This window comes from Emys orbicularis, chromosome 12, assembly GCF_028017835.1.
Source record: "Emys orbicularis isolate rEmyOrb1 chromosome 12, rEmyOrb1.hap1, whole genome shotgun sequence".
Taxonomy (NCBI): Eukaryota; Metazoa; Chordata; order Testudines; family Emydidae; genus Emys; species Emys orbicularis.
Window position 1 is genome coordinate 5588346 of NC_088694.1, and position 17776 is coordinate 5606121.

General features: G+C 38.7%; 1 protein-coding gene across 2 annotated transcripts; it reads left to right on the forward strand.

Annotated features, from left to right (window-relative positions):
* The first annotated feature begins 329 nt into the window (after window positions 1-329).
* On the forward strand, window positions 330-15510 carry PCMTD2 (protein-L-isoaspartate (D-aspartate) O-methyltransferase domain containing 2). Of its 2 annotated transcripts, XM_065414421.1 has the most exons (7): window positions 348-373; window positions 3024-3094; window positions 3812-4149; window positions 6610-6712; window positions 8899-9070; window positions 11093-11216; window positions 13257-15510. In XM_065414421.1, exons 3-7 carry the CDS (start codon window positions 3843-3845, stop codon window positions 13637-13639), a joined length of 1089 nt encoding a protein of 362 aa, XP_065270493.1. In that variant the 5' UTR covers window positions 348-373; window positions 3024-3094; window positions 3812-3842; the 3' UTR covers window positions 13640-15510. The 2 variants fall into 2 exon arrangements, with proteins under 2 accessions (XP_065270492.1, XP_065270493.1); XM_065414420.1 differs by lacking the exon at window positions 3024-3094 and having other exon boundaries at window positions 330-373.
* The last annotated feature ends 2266 nt before the right edge of the window (window positions 15511-17776 follow it).

The window sequence follows — 17776 nt, forward strand, 5'->3', positions numbered from 1 at the left end:
CCCTATATTTTGGGTGGCGCAGGGAAAGGTGATGGATGAGTCGGTGTGGGTGTGGGGGGTTAGATCCCACTAAGGCCCTGCTAGGGCCCTTTTCTACTAGTGCAGTAACCAGAGCTATTGGTCCCTCTGTCACAGGCACCTGCCCTCCCCTCTCTGCCCCGCCCCCCCAGTGAGACACTCCCACACCGACCTCCCCCTTTCTGGAGTGGTACATTCCCACACCTGTCACCCCATGCTGGGACCTCCGCGCTCCGTTCCCTATCGCGGGGCTACAATGGTATAGTCCATTTCCCAATCCGTCGTCCCCGCGGTAGCCGCGCCGTTGGTCCGCTCCGCGACTGCGCACTGGCGCTGCCCGGAGGCTCTCAGCTGGGTGAGTGTTTACAGCTGCCCGCCGGAGCCGGAGGGCTGAGGATAGGCGGGCCGGTGGGGGGGAACCGTTGCCCCAGCGCCCAGGTAGAGCCCTCGCGCCTGCTCCCCCGGCTGGAAGCGGCCGCTGTCGTTGGGCCGAGCGCTGCAGGCCCCCAACCGCCCTCGCCTCACGGGGGCCCCTCCCCCTCAGGCCCCGGGTGGGGGAGGGGAGCCCGGAGCCCCCCTCCCCTACAGCCCCTTGCTGGGGGAGAGAGGGGGGCTGGAGGCCCCCAATACTCTGCGGTCCCCGCTCAGTGGGGCAGGCCCCCCCCGCCCCCCAGCGCCCTCTCATAACATGGCCCTGCTCACCTCGCGACCTGCTGCAGCAGCGACCCTATAATAATACCGGGGGGGGGGGCTGCTGGGGTTCCCTGCACAATGTGGGAGGCCCCCCAGGATAACCTGGCAAACCCGCCCCCCCTCCAAAAAATTTGTTACCGAGGCCCCCTGTCTCTTCAGTGCTGAATCTGGCTGCTGAGTTGATCTCTGATTATTTAAATTGCCAGGAGCAATCCTGAGCTGTGGAGTAATGGAGCGGGGACACGGCGCTGTGGGTACGAGGGAGGGCGATGCACAGCAGTATTTATCACACACACATCAGTGACCTGCATGGGGTCTTGTAGTGGCAGTAACAATGGGGTGCAGAGTGAGTGTTTTGGGGAGGGTTATTGGAGGATCAGTGAGAGGGGAGTAACTCAGTCCCAGTGTAGCTACCTTTTATTATTCATTGCTAAGTGTGCTGTGGAGTCTGTGGCAGTTGTCAAAAAGCTGAGTTTACCTGTCTCGTGTTTCTTTGTGAGCTTACAAACAGTGCATTTAACTCTATTTGCTTTGTAATAAATCATTAAAATATCATTGTTTGTTCCTGGAATATGAACATTGTAAACTCTTCTTTTTCTCAGAAGAGGTGAGCATGGCACCATATAAATAGTGGGTGGCATAACCATTCCTGGAGTGTAACAACTCATAACTACACTGTGTTCTGATAGTGATCATAATTGTGGCATGCACACTCCAGAGTAATGCCTGGACCTGTAGAGAAGTCTGTACTCTGCACAAGAACTGCAAATGAGTGCAACTAGAGTATTAAAAGGTGTGTGTGTGTGGGGGGGGGGGTACCTTTGATTATAGCTAGCAGGTTAGGAAAACAGATGTGTAACTATTGGAAAAGAGACGTTTAAATGGGGTATGTTTAAAATTCTGCATGTAAAGCAGATGTTTTCCACAAAATGAAGACCAGTCTGTGCTACAGAAATAACCATTTAAAAGTCTCCTCTACACTACCAGTATAACTTAGAGGACCCTGTTACAACTTGGTTGTCCCCTGACTGGGTTACAAAATGACTGTTGCCTGTAGTGTGGATGAGAACTGTTGATGTCCCCATAACTGGGCTAAAGCCTGGTCAGAGGACAACAAAGTCTTGATTTCATGATGATTTTTAGTGTATAATGGACCATAAAGCCACAACTCTGAAACACAGTTGTGGTGCTTGTGTGCACAAGAAGCAAAAAAGAAGTTTGTTTAACCTTGTCAGAGCCCAGGTAGGGCCACAACCATACTTCACAATTGTATTTAAACATGGAGATTTTAATAGTGTAAAGAGGGCCTGAATGGAGGGGAAGGAGATAAACATACTCAAGAAAATAGTGTGCGCAAACAAACTTCAAGAAAAACAAGGTCTTAAGGGATGGAAGGAATTTTCTACACACAATAATTAATCTGTGTAGTATACTACCCAAAGGCACCAACCAAACTATAATCAAGCAGTCACAAGAAATTGATAGGTATTTAAGAAGAAAACAAAATTGCAGGATAAGACTGGCTGATGTACATATTCTAGGTTCCGGGCACTCTCACTAGCAATATAGTGTAATGTTTTTGGTTATTTTTAACTGTGGTGAAAAAGGGATGGTAGACGATTCCTGTTACCTGCCAAAGGGGGGGAAATATCCAAGACACTACTAATGGATTAGTATACTTGGAGGCATACATTTATTAAACAGGCTAAAGGTCCTTCCTAAGAACTTGAGTGAAGTTCATCATTCCTCATATGTTTGCAAACAGACAGGACAGTACTCTCTGAGAATACATGTGTTGAGATTTTCTTGCTGCAATTTCTTCTTTGTTTCTTTTGCAACTGGTAAAGTATGTAATTTTTCTCTTGCTGAATGTATAGAACAATTTAGCTGTGGGCAGATCTGCTGAATCTAGAAAACAACACTAAAGCTGCTGCTTCTGCAGTTATTGTTAGTACAGCACAGCAAAGCACTGCAAATAAAAATTTGCATTGTACTTTCTGGAATGGAACTTTTTAGTGGGTGGGAAACAACTAGATTAATTTGGAATTATAAATTAAGTGCTTTCCCTCTGTAACTCATTCTTTAAAAGATGAAGATGTACTTTATAAACTGTCTCTCCTAAATAGAGAGTAAGTGGTTTGCTTTCTTTTCCCAGAATGAATTGTGAGTCTGTAAAAGTGATATCAGCAGTGTCATTATTTTGTAAGGGCCGGATGGAGTTGAAATAGTTTCTGAGGGGGATGATCTCACTTTACTCTTAGAAGAGACAATGAGAAATTGAACTCACTTCCGAGGAAATTTCTTTCCAACAGTTGCTCTCTATTCTATTGCATTCTCCACTGAAGGTGATGCTTGGAGCTGCAGAAGCTTGAGCCACAAGAAAGTATGTATTCTATTGAGGTGGTGGATATATTTTTTCCCCCTCCACTTCTGCCTGTGCCTCTTGATTATCATCATCATCTTTTTTTTTGGTAATGTATGTCCATGGACTTAGCATCCTGTTATATTTTCTTTCACCCTCCTTCACTGCAGGCAATTTGGGAGGCTCCCTGGTTCTTTTTTCTACCTGTTTCTTTTGAAGTCTATTAACCCCCTTCTGGTTTTATTGCAAACAGGGAATCTGGATGTTCCTTTAATTTTGGCCAACGCAGGCCATATTTTTATTACTTATTTTTTATTATTATTGCTTGGACTCCGTAGTGGAAAAGAGACAATGAATAAGAATGGGAACCAGAACCCATAATCTTATTTAGCAATTCAAGTGGAAACAGTAACTGACATAGTGGTAAAAAGCTGGTGTCACTGGAGGAGGGTATTATACAACTAAAAATGTGAATATTATATTATGACCTTCCTACCCCCCTCCCCAAAACATGTATGTAATTCTGAAACTCCAGGTACATGATTTTGTTTTTAATATTTGATCATCTTTTTATAATAAAGTCCACTTTTGAATATACGTTCTGTTCTAGTGTTTTTACATTGATATCTTTGCAAAGGAGTTGTCTTATTTTTAGGATTTAAAGTTGTTTTATGTTCAACAGCCTTAGCGTTTATAATGATGTTAAATGTCTTGCTCATCTTCCCCACCCCAATTTAGTTTTAGAACTTGCTAAAAATTGTTGAAGAAGATGGGAGGTGCAGTGAGTGCAGGAGAAGATAATGATGAGTTAATCGACAATCTGAAAGAAGCGCAGTATATCCGAACAGAGCTGGTGGAGCAGGCATTCCGGGCCATTGATCGAGCAGACTACTATCTTGATGATTTTAAGGACAATGCTTACAAAGACTTGGCGTGGAAACATGGAAATTTTCATCTCTCTGCACCGTGCATTTACTCTGAGGTGATGGAAGCTTTGGATCTGCAGCCGGGACTGTCGTTCTTGAATCTGGGCAGTGGCACCGGTTACCTGAGTTCTATGATCGGACTCATCTTGGGTAAATAACTTTTGTCAAGTTAATTATTGATTACATTATCTTCTATTTTCATGTTAGGAGGAAACATTCCTCTCTTTAATTTCAAGATTTTAAATTCGGTCTAAGTGCAGATAAAGAATATGTTAATCAGACTTGGCCAATTAAGCAGGATTCAGGGGAACCTAGTGATGACTCAGAACAGACAATGATGCAGTGCACAGCTGATTGTCATGGCCTCCTACTGACAGGAGTGTAGGCTTGTTGGACTCTCACTTAAGGAGAAGATCAGTGTCAGGAGTGGAGACAGAGAAGTTTGTGTGGGATGGTGATTGAGTTTGACAAGGGAAGGGCCCTGAATCTGTGCCCATTTATTCTTAATCCCCCACAACCAGCCTGAAATACGTTTAAAAGGACTGATTGTGATCTCATACTGGTGTTACTGCTGATTTATACCAGTGTAAGGTCAGAACCTGGTATCTAGTTCTAGTTACTTCCAGAGTGCAAGCAAGGTGATGCTTCAAAATACAATTTAGCAAATAGTCTTATGTCTTAATATAAGAACAGTGGCGGTGGTTTCCCACAGTTAGCAACCTTCTTTTCCCCTTGCCTTCCTCCAAACAAACACACAGGAGTAAATGTGTAAGTAGAATAGCTCTTCGAGGATGTAAACGTGTGGCTTATCATACAGAATATGAAAATGCAGCAAATCACCTCTCATTCTCATGGTGGTAATAATCACTCTGTGTGGAGAACTGTCAAAATAAATTTCAAACTGCATTGATTCTAGTGAAATCCAAAGTCAGTGCTTACACACTGCTTCTGACTTCTAGTACAGCTACTAATAGCAGGAGGGGCCCCGTTACTCTCCTGCCTGTGGGTCGGAAATTTTAATTGTTTAAATGTTTGTGTCATCGGAGCTGAGTCTTAGTCGCACTTCCAGTGAGTGGGCATGAAGCTGGAACTTATTTATTGGTTTGCAGTAAGCTTTGACAAAGCTAATTAGAATATGAACACTTATAACTTTAGGTGCCTTTGAACTATTTCTCCCTTAAAATTAGCAAGCCTGTCTCATATCAAAATAATAGAGGGGTTTGTGTAGCCTTAGTTATAATGTAAATATGGCTATTGTCTTCAGTGCCTAATAGCAGGACTCTTAAACTGTGCATAACTAATTCTGCAACAATTTCCTTTCAAATATTTGAAGGCAAATTGCCATATTATGTATTTTTCTTTGTTACGTTTAATCATGTTATGTAAAGTCACATGACATAACTGGATTGAACTTGTTATGACATTAAACAAGGATTCAGTTTGTCAAAATATGTAGGTCACAGGGACTGTCCTGTTTCTAATTCAGAGGAGTCAAACTCTTCAAAACAAAACAAAAAATAATCAATCAAAGATTAATTCCCTAAACTATTAGAATCTTCTGAAGGCTATGGTACTTCGTCTTTTGTCCTCTGGTAGAATTTAGATGCCCAGCACTTCAGAAGAACCAGAATATTGCTAACCATTATTGCCTCTGTAGTAACTTCTGGAATGCAAAGGTGTTATAAGCCCTGTTCAGATTCCTGTAATGTTCAAGTTCTTTCAGGTGTAACACAGAATAATAAATTTTACTCATGGCATACTAAGTAAGTGTCTTTTCCTTGTTTTTATGGAACTCAGCTGCACTCGTAGTATTACTCTAATATATTAAAGTTACAGTTCAAAGGGATATTTCCAACATATTAACCATATTTAGTCTGAAATTTTTTACCTATTGTTACTTACTAGTAACATCTAAAGATTATTATAACTGAAAAATAAAACATAAACATCTTTAATTTTGTGGGAACTGTTGCATTTGGCAACACATCTCGTGGTGTTTTTAAGCCAACCCGCTTTCCCTTGTTGAAAAGACCCTTATAAATATGCTAATACGAGCAGAAAAATCATTCTAAAACATTTTAAAAGATTTTTTTTTTTTTTTTTTTAAAGTTCAGGATATATCTTTTAAGGGTTGCTCTGTCAGAAGCTTGAACTTTTATATATTACTCAATTAAATATAATGCAAGCACTGTTCCTATAATAGTAATGAGTCTGATTTCTAGAGCCAGTTAAAATTACCATGTGAATTGTAACTCTTGCCGATTTTTGGTCACTTCCCATAGCAATAATCTTTAGTGATTTATAGTGGATTCTTTGTGTTCTATAGCAGTGGTACATCTGAGACATCAGCATTCCTACCTCACCATTTCCTGTGTAAGTAGGAGCACACTAGTCACCAAAGATTGCTGCACATCAAGGCACTAGCTATCGCTAGAAGTGCAGGACCATTTACTATTAAGTGCAGACCTCAAAACAAAAATTTTAAATTGTAGAAACATTCTTAAGGAGTAGTTTATCTGAAACACGTTGAGAAAGGAACAGGGATCGGTTGTGCTTGGCTTTATCCAGTTGCCCTTAAAACCATTTTCTTTGCACTCTTTAAACTTGCAGGTCCTTTTGGTGTTAACCATGGTGTGGAGCTTCACTCTGATGTTATAGAGTATGCAAAGCAGAAATTGGACGTCTTCATCAGAACAAGTGACAGCTTTGACAAGTAAGAGTCGAGAACACCTGTGGCATCCTACTTCATGATGTGGAATTTAATAATTATCACTACAGAACTACTAGTTCTTTGGGTAGCTCCCCCTATTCCCACACACAAACTGCAGATTTAAGGGTGATTTTAGGACACTGGCTCCTTAGGCTTGCTGAGCGGCAGTGTGTGACGACATTCTAAGCTGACGGGTAAGTGGAAGGAGAGAGGGTAAGTAATTTTTGCTATGTTGTTGTGCTCTTAGCTGTTCTAATGCCACACAGGTTAAAAGAAGCCAAAATCGGTTATTGGCAATAAGATTTAATTACAGCCAATATATTTGAGGCTGCAAATGGTGATAGCCATCTATCTAAAAAATTATATTTGTGACCTCTCAGCTTGAATCCCACCAAAGAGTGTAAAGTAATTTCCATGCTGCTCTAATATGGTTTTATTGGAAGAAAAACTTTATTGGTTAAAATGTGAAGCTATTTTTATGATGACTAAGTCAGTACTAAAGCTGCTTGGAATCTGATTTATGTTCTTCCTTGCAACTTTCACTCCGCTGCTGTCACAGCTAATAATTTTCTGCAATTTTCTATAACCAAAAGTTATCTTAGCAATACAAGTTGTAGCTCTCACCTTTTTGGATTTATTTTGCAATTTGTTTGTGGGAAGTAATGCTTCTGACCACCTGGAACAGTCACAATGCTAGAATGAATAAAATGGATATAGCAGTCTTTAAACAAGAAAAGCTGAATCATAGAATATCAGGGTTGGAAGGGACCTTAGGAAGTCATCCAGTCCAACCCCCTGCTCAAAACAGGATCAATCACCAGACAGATTTTTGCCCCAGATCCCTAAATGGCCCCCTCAAGGATTGAGGATTTAGGAGGCCAATGCACAAACCACTGAGCTATCACTCCCCCTCTGCAGCCACTTCACCAATCGTACACTGTTGTCACTACACTGAGAAGCTGATGGTTCAGTAGGGAAGAGGTAACCCCCCTTAGCATGCAATTTTTTGTTGTAAGCAGAGAGGCAAGAGTTCCTGTGAATAGGCAACCAGTCCCCTTCATTGCTAAAATAAATAAGCCTATTGTTATTGTTCTCATGCCATCTCACTTTACAGAAATGCAATTACTGTAGCTTAATGGCAAAGACCAGCGTAAGTAGAAAGTTTCATATCTGGAGACCTGTTGAAAAAAATCAGTGACACTGCAGTGCAAGTACAAAAGGAGTGGGGGTTATGACACTATTAAAGATGGTGTCATTTAGATGAGATCCTTGCCCATCTGTGGTATATAGAAACTGGTATATCTCACTGAAACTATATAAAAAAGAATAGGTGGTCTAGTATCTGATCAAAATCTTTTTAATAAAACTGTCCTAATAGCCAAGTCTTATTTACAAACTACTGATGAGTTGATAACAGTGCAGCAATTATGTTGGCAAACAAATTGCCCAATAATTCATTGTTTGTAAAATGCTTTGGGGTACCTGAAGTCAGAAAAATAGTATATAAAACCACACTACTCTACAGCTGACCAATTTGTACCTCAGAGATTAATACTGTCATAGATAAGAAAAAAGATTATTATAGTCTTCGTGAATTCTGGCCATTCTGCAAAAACAGAAATTAGCATAAAATTGTTTCTTTTCTCTCAAACTACATCAGAAGTACTGTATTGCAAGAATTTTTGTCGAAACTATGAATTTGCAGTGAAATCCTGGCTCAATTGAAATTGATGGTAATTGACTTCAATGGAGGCAGCATTTCACTCTTAGTGTTGAAACCCATTTAGCAGTTTATGGGAAAGGTTATGGAAAACTAAGCCAAAGACATTCTGGTTCACTCTTAAAAGAGCTTAGAGTTCAAATTGCACTTGTAATATTTATGCACAGATATTGTAACTGGGCCCACAAATCAGGTAATTGTATGACAAATCCCAATCCTGATAATTTGCGTAAGCAGTTATTCAGTGTATATGTTCAGATTATGCACCTAGAATCTTTGGAAAATCTCATGTATGAGTAATTTCAGAATCACTCTAGCCTGGAGGGCCTCAAATTGTGGTCCTTTCTGGTAGTCTGTAGAATGAAACTTTTTGAGATCCAGGAAATTGGGGCTTGGGAGGGGAAATGGGCAGTGAAATTTATTTTCTTATCAAGTTTGGAGTGTTATAATTGGACCTCTTCTTTTTCAGATTTGAATTCTGTGAGCCCTCCTTTGTTACTGGCAATTGTTTAGAGATCTCTCCAGATTCTACTCAGTATGACCGTGTTTACTGTGGTGCTGGGGTACAGAAAGAACATGAGGACTACATGAAGAGTCTGCTGAAAGTTGGGGGAATTCTCGTCATGCCACTCGAGGAAAAGGTTGAGTGCCTCTTTACCTATGATTTTGATTTCTTTATTCTTATTTAGCCTATAGGTGCAGTTCACTACCTTCCTTATAGGCAACTATTTGGCATATCAGCTCTTACACTAAGTTTTTACTAGGAATAAAGAGAGCAGTTTCCAGAAACTTAACTATACGTTTCTTAATTATATGTTACAAAGTATGCATATTTCTACCGGACAGTCCTTCTTCAGGTCTTTTGTATTTAATTTTGTAGTGAATTGTGAGAGGTATTCCAAGTTAGTTTCACACTTCATTGTTGTACTTCTTCAAGAATGTTTCAGTCAAAGTTTGTTGGAGTGAGGTACCATACCACACTTTGTGCTTTCCAGTGGTAAATTAGACGGTCCATAAAAAGTGTTTCATAGTAAGTACAGTATGTAGAAAAGGAAGGTAGTGGTGCAGGGTTGGGCTGCGTTGTAACTATGTGAATCTTACATCTCTTGATATCTTTCATTTGAGGCTTGGAGAGGGAGAAAATTGATTTCAGATTAGCTTGAATTTCTGATTGTAAACTACTTCATAAATAGATTTTGCAAGTGTATAGTGCAGTGTCTTGTTATATTTACTGTAACCGGAAAAGAATTTTTAAATTATAAGTCAAGAATACTTAATGCTTGATCACTTCTTTAAGTGTTTAAGAGTCAGCTTCGCAAACTGTCCTCTAAAGGGGCATCCAAAATACCAACATTCATAAGTGCCAGTGAGCACTTTGTGCACACAAATTGGGTAATTTCTGTGTATATGAAAATACAAATACATCTATTAGGAAAGTCAGTTTAAAATTTTGAACCAAGGAGTTAAAGATTAGCTAAAACTTTCTTTCACTATTAAAAAATATATATATATTTTCTGCAAGATTAAATCTGGGTTTAGTTCGTTTTTTTTTTTTTTTTTTTTTTCCCCCCCCCCCTTTTTCTACTTATCCCATACACTGTTGAAGTGTTCTCCAGCAGGAAATTTGTTCAGAGTTCCAGATACAACCAGTGAAAATTGGGCAAGAAAAAGTGGCAGCTTACTTTGCCAAACAGGAAGCATTCAAAATAGTTGTAAGTCATAGGTTAAATAAACAGCCTGTAGCAAAAATTGCTACTGATATAAAAAGAGCTTTCTCGGCCTACCCTCTTTATACTGTAGAAAACTAACAAGACAGTTATTAGACTACTGTTACCTTATCTGTGTGCTTCTGCCTTTTGTGGCAGCAACACTCTATGGACTCTACTTTTCCTAGGATTGTGGTGCTGTTATATACTGGCCCAACAGGTCAGTTACCAATTTTTCTAATGATCTGCCATTTTTAATGGTATGCCACAGGTCACTGTTGATTTGAAACTCTGAATAACCATGCCCAAACTTTCTAAACAAATATATCTTCATAATTCTGGCATCTCTTGTAAGTAAAGATATATTGTTTCACGGGACTGCTTGGTTTAGGATTGGAAGTGACATATGGAACCTTTCATCTCTAGGTACAGTAGTTAGTTTTGGTCAGCAGCTCACAGAAATTATTACCATTCAGAGACTGTTAGGTCACCTACAATATGTAAAATTAATTGGTGATCCCGTTCACAAAGCAAAACCTACCAATATTCTTTGCAATAACTTTCAGCCAAGGAATGAATGTCTATTGAAGATTGAATTAACCTCTGAACTCTGAGGCAGCCCCTATAGTTCAGAATGGGGAGAAATTGGGAGGGCAGTGTGATGAAATCTGTTATTGCCACTGTACATGTTCTGTGGTTAGACAACTTCGTCCATTAGGGCTGTAAATCTGGTTCTCTTCATGAGTTCTAAATTCACTCTTTAAAGAAAGAATTATGATGAACCTGTGTGTTACTTGGCTTTTCATCTTGTCACCACTAATTCTGTGTATTTCGAACACTTTGCCTGAAATCCAAAAGGCAAACAGTAGATTGTTCATTCTCTGCATAAAAAATTAACTATAGATAACTGATTTCTACTGTTTACATAGTAGACAGCACTTTCTCTTTTTAATGCAGCTGACGAAGATCACGCGCACTGGTCCTGCTGCCTGGGAAACCAAGAAGATCCTTGCTGTTTCTTTTGCTCCTCTGATTCAACCCATACATGCAGATTCAGGGAAATCGAGACTTGTTCACTTGCGTAAGTATAAATGTTTATAGGTACGTTTGCTCCTTTTTCTGTTGTCCCTTTGGCTGTTAGTTTCACCTTGATCCAAACATGGTACTCATACACAGAGGAAGTGCAGCTTCCTTCTTCTGGTGAAAACTACGCAAGCGGTTTCATTCTTTTGACAGTTGTCCAATTTTGTCCATCCTATGCTGGTTACCAGTTTTTCTGTATTTGAAGAGGTGTGGTATTAGGAAAGCAATTTGCAAAACAAATCCAGAAATGTTAGTGTCTGCTCTGTGAAATTGAAAGTGCATATCTTTGAATTTTAAAATAATCTGCCTGCATTTTCAGTTTCCCGTTTCAGACTGTACTGTCTTGCCCATGTAGATTCTTACATGGCATTTTATAGTATTAAGGGAATATATTGCAAAGTGAAAAATGCACACAGCATTTGTTTTAGATGTGACATATATCAATTTATATCAATAGCATGGCTGTGCAGAGTTTCTTTCAAACATGATACCCTTCAGGAGGGAGTTGCATTATTTTTATTTGTATTGCAGGTAGTGCCCAGTGATCCCAATCTAGATTGAGGCTCCATTGTGCAAGGTCCTGTACAAACACATAAGAACACATGGTCCCTGCCCTCAAGAAATTACTACTTAATCTGTTTTTATTCTTATATGATATCTGCTTATCTCACTGTACAGAGCATATTAACTGTCCATCTGAGCATACTTGCATATTGTGTCCACTATGAGGAAGCCTGCAAGTATTTCGTACTTTATTTTCCCCCCTTCTTTGCTCAGAAGAATGTCTGTAACTGTTTTTAATCCATAATGGAACAGTTTTTTCAATTTAATTTGATGCTTCTCAGTGCAGGGATAGATATATGCAAATACAGATTTTATTTATATTACGTGAGAGACATGGAATTGTGCAGTAGTGTTGACTCTTGCACACCTTGGATTGACTGAATAGTGCTGCACAAAAGAATGTAGAGTCCTCTAAACCAGTGGTTCTCAACCTTTCCAGACTACTATACCCCGTTCAGGAGTCTGATTTGTCTTGTGTACTCCCAAGTTTCACCTCACTTAAAAACTACTTGCTTACAAAAGCAAACATAAAAATACATTTTTAACCATATCATTATAAAATTAATTGGAATATAAATATTGTACTTACATTTCAGTGTATAGGCTATAGAGCAGTATAAACAAGTCATTGTCTGTATGAAACAGTGCTTTTTATGTAGCCTGTTGTAAAACGATGCAAATATCTAGATGAGTTGATGTAGCCCTGGAAGTCCTCTGCGTAGCCCCAGGGGTACACGTAGCCCCAGGGGTACACGTACCCTTGGTTGAGAACTGCTTCTCTAAACCACTGAAGAGGGTGAGTATGTACCATATATAATACAGTCACATGCTTCTAACTCCTTCTATCCACAGATTTTGAAACAGATTTCATATGCTAATGATGTTAGTCTACACCTTTTGAAGTAGAAAAGTATTGATGAGGAAACTGACAAAAGTTAAGTGATTTGCCCAAAGTCACGAAATTAATCCGCAGCAGAGCTGGGAGTAGAATCTAGATCTACTCACTTTGTCTTGCGCATTGAGGACTGTTTCCATACTACTGAGAAGTCCGGAAACAAACTTCTCCACGTTATTGTACAATCTGAAGATTTAAAACTTAAAACACGGTAACATAAAATAGTTCCTTGATCATTCGAGTATAACATACCAAAATGCTATTTTAAATATTTCAATCAGCGTCTACTGATTTGTGTTTTGTGCACAGTGTGGGTTTGTGCATTTGAACTTTTTCTCTCGACTCCTTCTCTCAGTGATCAGATTATGGGAGAAGTGCATAACACAACATGTTTTTTGGGGGAAAACATTAAGTTTATCTGAGTTGACAGACTGAAATAAAGTTGTTGTTGTTTTTGTTTTTTATAAACATAACAGGGAATTGAAATAGTTATCCTCACTCCGTTTCAGACAACTCTTCAGCCTGTACTGCCAGATTTTTTGCTTCCATACCTGTTCATATTTTCATTCTGTGTTATAGCACCAATAACTGTCCGCAGCCTACAGGATCTGGCTCGCATTGCCATCCGAGGAACTATTAAGAGGATAATACATCAAGAAACAATGAGCAAAAATGGAAATGGTCTGAAAAACCCTCCAAGGTTTAAACGAAGACGTGTTCGCCGCCGTCGCATGGAAACCATTGTCTTCTTAGATAAAGAAGTCTTTGCCAGTCGTATCTCAAACCCTTCAGATGATAACAACAACTGTGAGGAGATTGAGGAGGAGAGGCGAGAAGAGGAGGAAAAGGGTATCTCTGAACTGAAGCCAGACCCCCCTGTAAACTTTCTGAGAGAGAAGGTCTTGAGTCTGCCTTTGCCTGATCCCTTGAAATATTACCTGCTTTATTACAGAGAAAAATAAGTTTCTTTATCATAGAAAGCAGAAAGCTAGACATAAAAATAAAATACTTCTTAGGGCTTGACAAATGTGTACCACTTGCTTGCCTGTTAACATGACCACACATGGCAGTAGGCTGGCTAGCTGGGGAATGTGGCTGCTGTATTCTTAAACATCATAGCTTTTTTTAAGTTTCCTCTCCTTCTTGGTTGTATGCTATAGTTTTATCCTGCAGCAGTGTTCCCTTTTAAAAAGCAAGCTGATGAAGTGCTCAGTTGCTTAGAGAGAGAAGGATATCATTCCCTAAAAACTAACCACACAGAGATGTCTATTGAAATCTCTTGGCTGCACTTTCACCAAATTGCAGTTTTAAATATTCTTAGGCAGTGCTCTAAAGACTTCATTGTCCATGCTCTCCTACTAACTTTGACACAAATGGAGTACACATTTGGTTTCATTTTTAAACGGAGATATTGATAAAATCTGACCTGGTAAACCTTATTTGTTCCAGTAATCTGCAAAAAACACAAACGTACAAAATCAGACTTTGGTAGTACTTTGAGGTATCCAGGTTTTGAACACTGAAGCAAAGCACTGGCCACCTTTCGATTGGTGGGTCTCAGGTTAGCTATAAACCTTACATTTTTTTAGATTTGAGGGGAAGAGGAATGTTTGGCAGGGAGTTGGTGTTTCCTTCACAGAAAACAGCTTGTTTTGTAAAATCCAGTCTGAGGTGAGATGCAAGCTATGTAAGGTTTAAAAAGAAATAAGGAGAGCGAATTTAATTTAGAGTTGCTAAACTGATCAGCTGACTTTCAAAGATTGCTAGAGTGATCAGGTTTGTGGCTGTTTCCTCTGGCACCACTTATAAAGTAATTCAGAAAAAATGGGTGAGAAAAGGACAAACCTAGCAAGGAGCTAAACTAAGACTGGTTCTGATAGCGCAATCAACAGACCTTATATGAGTTAATGTGTGACTGCTGTGCTGAACATAGTGTAAGGCAGGTAGTCTCAGGCATTCCTAGCCTGAACTAAAGGAAGTAGCCAGTGTCCTGGGAAATGAACCAAACTTTGTTTCTCAGAGGTTGCACAGAAAGTGGAAACAGTCTAGGAAGCCAAAGTGAGTGGTTATGCTACTGACACATAATGCTTAAGTGCCCTGTTTGGGGCTCTGCTGTAGCAAGGAGACTGCAATGCTGTTCACATATACCTTGTCCTTGTAGATTAGCAGGAACTAGATTTACAGCCTTACTAGTTCATTTAATTTTTTGTTTGTTTCTTTAAGTAGCTTGTGTAGAAAGACTTTATAATCTGCAGTTTCATGGAGTATAAATTCTAATCTTTATTCTCAAGTCTTCCTGTAATGATGGTAGGAGGAGATTTATATTCATGTGTTGGGGGGAAGATTGCTTGATTATTTTGGCCTGTTTGAAAAAAAATCTGTGTACAGTATTGGGGGCCCGAAGGAAACAATTGAGGCTGCATTGATTTGGATCACTCAAAGGCTAACTACATAATAATCCTATCAGTAGATAATCCAGCTATGTTAGAAGGATATTTCCTCATCAGTTGCAGTTGGCGGGCTTGATCTTGATCTCATTTGTATGGTCTCCTCAACTTGCTAAGAGGAGTGAATGAAGATTGTTTTGCCAAAACACGTTAACCTGGACTTTGTTACATGGTACTGAATCACACAATTTGCATTGACTGAGTTGTGTGTTTTAAATCTTGTGCCGCACTTTGAAAATGTAGGAATTAGTCTGTGTCTAAACAATGCTTTTATGCTCGCTCCCTTTTTAAAAGTCTCCAAATACCCACTCTGTACTTGTGACAATTAACATGTCTTTTTTTATAAAATACAATGTATGGATGTCCAATAAAATCCCTATGAACTGCATTTGTTGTGACCTCAGAGGATATTATTTTTAACTGTTAAACATTCATGTTCCATGTTTGTCATAGATATATGCCTTTCTCTCCAGTGGCAAGACAATTTTTCACCCTTTTTCACGATTTGGGCTACCAATTCCCCCTCTTATTTATTAATTGCAGGCCTTTCTACAGATATCATGTAGAAGTCTCCTATTTTTAAAATGGTCAATAACAACTTGAAGTGGATATTTATATGAATAATCCTATTTGTTGCTTCAGTTACTTTATCTTTGCATTTGGCACTGTTTGATGTTTTTTCCTATAACTATAAAAGATATTTTGTCAGATTTTCACCAGATTTGCCTTTTTTATTACATTTGCTAGATTTTGTAGGGCTCTTTAAAATGCATAGAAAAATATTTTTCCTGTGTATGCCTGAATACAGTAAATATACACACAAGCAGTTTGGGTTCTAGGTTGTCAGTGTCCCATTGTCAAAATAAAAAACATGGTAGAAAGTCTATATGTGTAATATAACTGTGAAATAGTGTGGTTTATAGCCTGTAAATAAAGGGGAATTGTAAATATGATTTTCCCTGTGCATAAGCACTTGCACTGTAGTTTAGTACAGTAGATTTGTGTGTTTACTAGATTAACTGTAGCATACTGTTTTTTGTATAGTCTATACATTTTATGGAAATATTACCTGCTTTTCTGATTAGTGTTTATTTTTGTTTTCCAGATAGTCTGCATTTAAAATGCATGTGACTTCTTTGTAGATTTTGATAGAATAGTAAGTACATAAGGAAACAAGCTTCAAACTGTTGAAATCTTAAGTATGCAAATTGAAAAAAGTGTGTAAAACAATTTTTATTGTCATTTCTAATCTCATGAGGCATGCAAAAATGTCAAGCAATTGAAAACAATTTTATTAAAATGAGTGTTTCTATATCAATAAATGCAGTAATGACTTTTTAGCATTGCTTCTGCATCGTGTGTTAAGAATACTTTGCAAAAATAAGTATTATCAAAACTACAAGAAGAAATTTCTGTTCTTAGAAAAGACAATTCTTAATGCCAAGCAATTATGTAGTTTACATTGATTTCATCTTAACTTGGAACATCATCTTCCAAAAGCAGCACAATTGGTGATCGCAAATCAGTAGCTAATGGAATAATGGAAGATACGGTTGGCAGTTTGGAGTGCACATGGAATTGGTATGGATTTAATAGTACAGCAATATACTGGCAAGCCAGTTTCCTTAGCTAGATCTTTAAAATGTGAACTTAATAGTTACCATTCAGGGCTTCTGTCTCACCAGTACTGTGAAAACTCCATTTCAGCTTCAGATGAAATGAAAACTAATCTTAATGCAGCAAGAAGAGTCAACTGCAGGTATTCTTCATTAGCAATAGATATATCTGTTGACTCTTAAGCTACAATATGATGATGTATAGATTTTCATCTTTATATCCTCTGGGTTAGTCCAGACAAATGTGTGTGTGGAGGTAACATATCCTTCTCCGAATCAAAACAGTAGGATAGTATGTAAATATACAACTAATCCCTTCCTTTTCCATCCACTGCTTCCTAGAAATACTTTTACTACTTTGAGAAGGGATGAATGTGCCATGTTCTACCTGAGGAGACCAATGTAATTATTATTTGTGTCACTGAATTCTTTCAAAAAGAAAGACTGTCTGTCATTAACAGGTAGGAAGAGTTTCTGAGAAGCACCTATTGGTTACAAGTAACTGATATTTGCCATTTTGTCTACTGTATGTATGTTAACATTTAAACTAGCTATCAATAAGAGTGTTTTTATGGCAGTTGCATTTACAATACATCCCAAATCTACATTTGACTAGAGCCCATGAGAAATATTTCAAAAGGCGTTGGAGGGAAGCTTTTAACAACTTGCATATGCTTTAACTCCACTTCTTTACTATGAAACGTTATCCAGGTAAAAAATGCATGCTATCACAGCTCCCCGGAACGTGTCAGACGCCACCAAGATGTTCTTAGTAAGGTGGAATTTTTGTTCCCTTCTGTTGAGTGAAATAGCATTTTTAAGCCAGAGACTTTTTTCTTTTCTTTTTCTTTTTTTCTTTTCAAAACTGTAGTCCTGTGTCATTGGATGACAATTGGATATCTATTTATTTGTGGATATTTATCTATACAAAATGTCTCAAAGCTGTTCCTTTTTGTGGTGTCTCATGTTACAAAACAAGTACAGTATTTCATAATGTCTCGTGGAGTAAGTGTATATTGTCTGAATTCAGAGTAGA